This window comes from Lycium barbarum, chromosome 9 (genome assembly GCF_019175385.1).
Source record: "Lycium barbarum isolate Lr01 chromosome 9, ASM1917538v2, whole genome shotgun sequence".
Taxonomy (NCBI): Eukaryota; Viridiplantae; Streptophyta; class Magnoliopsida; order Solanales; family Solanaceae; genus Lycium; species Lycium barbarum.
The window spans coordinates 121,800,117-121,806,712 of record NC_083345.1 but is presented as its reverse complement, the minus strand read 5'-3'; the positions used below and the strand labels follow the sequence as shown (position 1 = coordinate 121,806,712).

The window sequence follows — 6,596 nt, the reverse complement described above, 5'->3', positions numbered from 1 at the left end:
ATCATCTGAATAAGAATTACAATGCAAGCTAACATCCTCAGTCAGCTTTGTCCACATAAACATACGCACCAATCCTCCACTTCTATCAAACTACCTCTGTTTCCTCTTCTACCTAGTTAGGAGTAATAGAAATTGCATCAAGTATGATTGCACTAGGGCTCTAATACCAGGAGTGGCTCGTACATTTCAAATAAAAGCAATTTGTCTGGCAATCACATCAACAGCTCTGGTGTTGTTCTCAAATACCCTTTGATTCCTCTCCATCCAAACTACATGGACAGTTTCAGCATATAAAATTTTGTAGATTTGAGCATGTTGAGTCCTCCCTTTTGCACTCTTTATCACCCACTTCAAGTGATCAACCCATGTGCCTCCCAATGTATCATTTCTACCCAGCCAAGTGAGGATATACTGCCATATAAGCTTGGTGAAATTGCACTGCAAAAATAGGTGGTCTCTAGTTTCCAAATTACCAACACAAAGAACACAAGCAGGGTCTACATTCATTCCCCATTTCACCAGTCTATCTTTATTAATGCCTATTTTTGATTTTGCTAATATCGAGCTACTCTGCGCCTGTGTTAATAATGGGGCAAATAATCCTTTTAAGTAGTTCTTCATAATTTTTTTTTGATGAAGTAATGTGGTTCATTGAAAGGCATCAAGAAGATGCAAGTTACAGGAGACTAATTACAAAAGAACAAAAGTATAGGAGAACATTGTTTGCCCCAAAACAATGTCTCAATCAAGAATTAAAATGCTAATAAAATCCAAAAACTGTACTGGACTAGTTACTGGGGACAGCATTGTCCAGCAAAATAGAAGCACTAAACATTTATCTTTAAGCGAATAACTTGGATTTGAGATGCCATCAAAACACCTTCTGCTTCTCTCATTCCAAAGACTCCAACAAACAGCAGCAGGGATCATCAACCAGGTTTTTTTGATGGTCTTATCAACTTTCCAAAGACTCCAACTCACATATGCCTCTCTAAGATTCTGAGGCATGACCCAACTTAATCCAAAAATATTTGTCACGACCCAACCCCGTAGGCCGTGACTAGTGCCCGAACTGGACACTCGTATACGTACCTGTTAACTATAATCAACCCAAAACTAACATAATATAGAAACTTGTAAAGCAAAACGTCGTCTCAGAATTGTCATATATATATATATATATATATATATATATATATATATATATATATATATATATATATATATATCATGGTAACCTGTCTCCTGGGGAGTCACAATCAATCAAGCATGACATAATACGCAAGCCGAAAAGGCTGCCACTACATATGGGAACGTCCCAAGTATAAGTCATGCTAACACAGCCAAACAACATATGTACACAACCCACACATATGTCTACAGACCTCTAAGAGTATCAACAGTAACATATGATGGGACAGGGCCCCGCCGTACCCCTGGATAAACATATATATACATCAAAAAGGATCTGTACCAAAAGTCTAGGCTCCGGGACAATGGAGCACTCCAAGACAGCTGGATAGAAGTCCTAAGCTGGCGGATCGCCAAAGCGAGTATCTGCACCTGCGGGCATGAAACGCAGCCCCCCGAAGAAAGGGGGTCAGTACGAGATATGTACTGAGTATACGCATGAAATACGATAAGAAGGATCATAACTGATGTAGAGATTCCAGGAGACAAGTATAATAATCAAGAAATCACTGTACCTGTGTCTTACGAAACAAAATCGTGCATATCATTATCATATACCGTACCCGGCCCATTATGGGACTCGGTGTCATAATCATATCATCATATCATCATATACATATACCGTACCCGGCCCTCTAGTAAGGGACTCGGTGAATAAAGTCGTGTACACGTATACCGTACCCGGCCCATCATGGGACTCGGTGCCATAATCATATCATCGTATCATCACATCATCATATCATCATATAACGTACCCGACCCTCTAGTGAGGGACTCGGTGAATAATGTAGTGAAACTGTGCATGATAACATACCCGGCCCGGGAATCGGTGAACGACACAATAACAGTATGCACGAGTAGAATATCATGAGTAACCACATGCAACTAAATCATCGTCTGAGACTCAATAGAATAAGTGGAATAACTAACACTCGAGTATGAAAGGCAATAGTCATGTTGAGTACCCTTTAAATGTCACTATGGACTATATCAAATAGAGCCTCAGGAATCATAGACATGTATCAAGATAATATGAAATAGCTTATAGAAGTCAATGACATTAGTCATCGTAGAGTCTCTAAGAATAGGAGCTTATACATACTGACTACTATCCAACGTATAGAAGACTTGAGAGGAAATAGCTCAATTACCTTAAGAGTTCTAACATCAAAAAGTGAATAAGAATCATGAATCACACTCGAAACTTATGAATAGAATTACCCCAAAGCTCATATCATACGTCACTTATATCTAAGACATGCCAAAAGAAAGAAGAGATAGCTTTACATACCATTTGTCGTCTGTACCAATTCAATAATTTAAACTCGTCTCGATTGGCACTTCAACCTATAACATTGGTAGCATGTCCGTCAAATTGGTGGTTGCTAGTAAACGATAACTCGTTCTTGTATAAAAGCAAGTGGGCAGCACTTCCACTACTTGCACACATCCACAACTCACATACGAGGTCAACAACATCAATAACAAGACAACACTCAAGGACATAACAGAATCAGCCCCATATGCACTATATACACCATTGCTATCATTCTTTCTCTTTACATCCGTGGAGTACAACAACCACAGCAACAAAAGTGATTAATACACTAATTCCTTATGTTAATCCAGCCCCTTTAACAATGTTAGACCAGCCATCATGAACAGCCCATACTCCAGCAACTACACAACAACAACATCAACCTCTATATGCAAGAAAACCATCGTAACATTACAACAAGTCTTAAAACAGCCCCATCCATTATAACGTCACAATACAAATCTTAACTATCCTTAGTTCCCCAATTCTTCAAGAACAGCCCCTAACTACAACTTAATCATAACAATGGCAACCTCAAATAGCCATATAATCACATGAGATTTTCCACCAAAAACTTCATCAAAACAGCCCACAACAACAACAACATCAACTATTATATGCAAGGAAACTGCTCTAATTTCACAACAAGTTCTAACATGATTTAAACTTTCCTTTCACCTTTAAAACATAATCCATAACATTAATAACCACAACCATCCATGTACACGAAATTACTTCAATAACAAGTCCAAAATAGTCCATCGAAACTACAACATCGAAATACAATCTTCGACCTTTATTCCCCAAAATCACAAACACATGGAATCAAGTATAATTTTACCATTAAAAACAGCTCCTATATATGTCAATAACCATATTTCCAGCCCTTCAACATAAATAATTTATCTACAAATACAATACCATAATAGTGACAACACTAATCAAACTTAACCCAAATACAACATACCCAAAACAACCCCCAATAACAATAAGTTCTTAAAACAGCTGATGTGGCGTGATTTTACACCACAATCGATGCTTTTTAACTATAAGTTTTACTTGTTTTTAAGCAAGTCTATGTCATTTTACGTAGTTTTTGTCATGTTTCAGGTAATACGAGGTCCCTAGAGCCTAAGTGTGGAAAACAAGCAAAAAATTTGCAAAACTGGAATTAACTGGAAGTTCTGGAAAATACCGTGGAAAAATACTCTACGCAATCGCGCAGAGTACCCACGCGATCGCGCCCACGCGGGAATTGCACTCCACGCATTCGCGCTGGAATGTAACGCGACCGCGCCTACGCGCGTAATTAAATCCACGCGATCGCGCTAAAAGTGCACGCGATCGCACTGAAGGAACCGAGTGGAGCTGACGTCATCCACGCGATCGCGCAGACACATGGCGCGATCGCGTTGAAGGATTTTCGGCAATTTTCGACCAGAACTTGAGATTTGACGATTTCTTCCATTCCAGTTCATATAAATAGAAAATTAGGGCAAAACATCAGAAATCTTTGGCTCAACACAAGTCCTTGGAGGCTAGGGTTTCACACCAACACATTGGATGAGAAGATTGAAAGCACTTTAATGAGATATTCTTAATCCTTTCTTCTACTCTTGTTTTGTATTGAATATTTATGTGTGTAGTATTTATTTCAATACTTGAATCTCGTTTATGGAAGTATTCTTGATTAAAGTTTGGATTGAATCTCTTGTTTTGCTTATGTGTTGAATGATTTTATTCCTAATGAAGTGAGTTATTATTTCTTTAATTAATCTCATGTTGAATGATTCTTAAGGGAGTAGCTAACCCTAAGACTTGCCCATTTATTTCGGTTTAAACTTGGAAGAGGCAAACTCGGGATTGGGAAAGATTAATTAACAAGAATTTGGGGCGTTAACCCTCATCTAATGGAAATAGACCTAGGAATAGGCGACACCACTTGTAGCCATATTCGGGTGTTCTTAATGCTCCTAATTGCTTTAGGGATATTCAATTAGGTAGTCTAGTTAGTCTTCGGAAGAAGTTAATTTAGAGTCATTATCCGAGGCTAAGTAATATAAACTCACCATTATTTGTAAATCATGAAATACATTGGATCGTTACTTGAGCGTAGTTTCCGTTGTATCCATGCTTGTGGCCATTGATCATTTTACTTGCTTTCTAGGTTAGTTTACATTTTTGCATTAGTTATAATTTTCTCTCAAACAAAACCAAAATATTATCCATCGTTTGGCTTTAGCTATCATTGGTGAAAATTCCTACTTTTCCTAATCGCCTACATATTGTTCTCTGTGGGATTCGACCCCGACTCATAGTTGGGTAAATATATTTGCATACGACCGTGTCCATTCTAATTAATAGGGTGGATTTGGACGTTATCAAAAATGGCGCCGTTGCCGGGGAACAATTGGTGTATTTTGGCTAATCTAGGAAATAAGCTAACTTGCTTTGAACCGAACCCGTAAATATTTGTGTAGTTGTTTTCTGTGTGTTATTTTATTTTATTTTAAAAAAAAAAAAACTGATCAGATTTTGCCAAATTGCACAGTTCTGCAAAATTGTCCAGTTTTTTATTTTGCAAAACTATCCAGTTTTTGTAAAAAACAAATGGCATCTTGGAATGAAAATGGGTTTGATGGTTGTAATCCATATTTTGATGACCCATGTCCATATTGTGGAGGACCCCACTTTTGGCAAGATTGTGAATATGCTCCTAGGAGAGAGATGTGTGCACCGTCTCATTCCTATGATGAGAGTGTTTGTAATATATGTGGTGGTCAAGGTGGACATTGGGGTGATTGTCCCAATTATTTTGTTTCCCCTCCCCCAAGTTGTTCTAATGAAAATGCTAGCTGTGATTTTGAGTTTGACAGGGACAACAACATGACAAATGAAGGACAAAGTGTCGGACATGAAGGCATTATGGCAATGCTCCAAGCATACTTAGATCGAAAAGCTAAAATGGAGGAAGAGCGAAAGCTCCTCCAACAATCCATTTTAAAAAATGGAGAAGCCATAAAAAGAATGAATGAGTCATTTGAGGATGCCAGTTCCTCAATTGTCATGGAAATGTCGACTCCTCAAAATGAAATGGTTGAAGAAGAGATTTCAAGTTTACAGGATGAACCCGAAAATTCTTGTGACCGTGACGAGAGTTGTGAAATTGAACAAACGGTTCAACTTGAAGAAAATGAGCTAAGTCATGAAGAAGAAATCTCCAATTCTCGAAAAGAGGAAATTGAGGAAATGTTGAATGGCATTATGGCGAGAAATGAAGAATATGGGAAGATTGTGGCCAATTGGTGGGAAGTAGTTCAACATGGAGATGATGAAACTATCCAAAACATGGATTTCACCATGTTAGAATTTTTACAAGCTTTGGACGATTCTCACCATGAAGAAAAACTTGACAAAGAGGAAATTTTGAGCCAAGATTGGCTAATGAATCAAGCTCAACAACTTGAAGCCTATGGAAATCACCGTGAAGGTTTTTCACGGATGATGGAAGAATATCTAAAAATGCATGTTGAGCAAAGTCAAGAAATGGAGTTACTTGAAATTGCTATCCAAAAATTGGAGGCCGGATTGAATGCAAAGATTGAGGAATGTAACACTCAATATCAAAAGGCCATGGATAGTAGTTTTAAGTTGATTTCCAATGAAGAAGTGGTCACTATTGATTTTCAAGAGCTAATCATAAATTACCAACCAACAAATCCTAGAATAGTGAATGATGCCGAGATTGAAGAAATGATACTAGAGTTGCATAAAAAAGTTCATGAAATCGTTTTTGAAGACTCTAGTTCATTTATGGGTAAGAATGTCAAAATTCATGCAAACTTGAAATTTGAGCGCGTTGGACCACATTCGAACCATTTTTCAACATTGTGCTTGGTTGATGATATGGAAGTTGAACCAAACAAGCCAATGGAGAATTTTGGATACGAAGAAGAAAGCGTTTTAATTTTGAAGTTTGCTATGCCAAGAAGGCAAAATGGCATTCCTCACTCAAAGGCCAAAAAGTGCAAAATGCGACATCCGAGAGTTGGCCTCTTTATTTTTTCTCCACCGCCTCATGAGCATC

General features: G+C 37.9%; 1 protein-coding gene across 1 annotated transcript; it reads right to left on the bottom strand.

The window, feature by feature from the left end:
- Positions 1-186: 186 nt before the first annotated feature.
- On the bottom strand, positions 187-621 carry LOC132612277 (uncharacterized). Its single transcript, XM_060326578.1, has one exon. It carries the CDS (start codon positions 619-621, stop codon positions 187-189), a length of 435 nt encoding a protein of 144 aa, XP_060182561.1.
- Positions 622-6,596: the final 5,975 nt, after the last annotated feature.

What these genes read in the sequence shown, in the direction of transcription:
- LOC132612277 (XM_060326578.1), bottom strand. Translation starts at nt 621, where the DNA reads ATGAAGAACTACTTAAAAGGATTATTTGCCCCATTATTAACACAGGCG.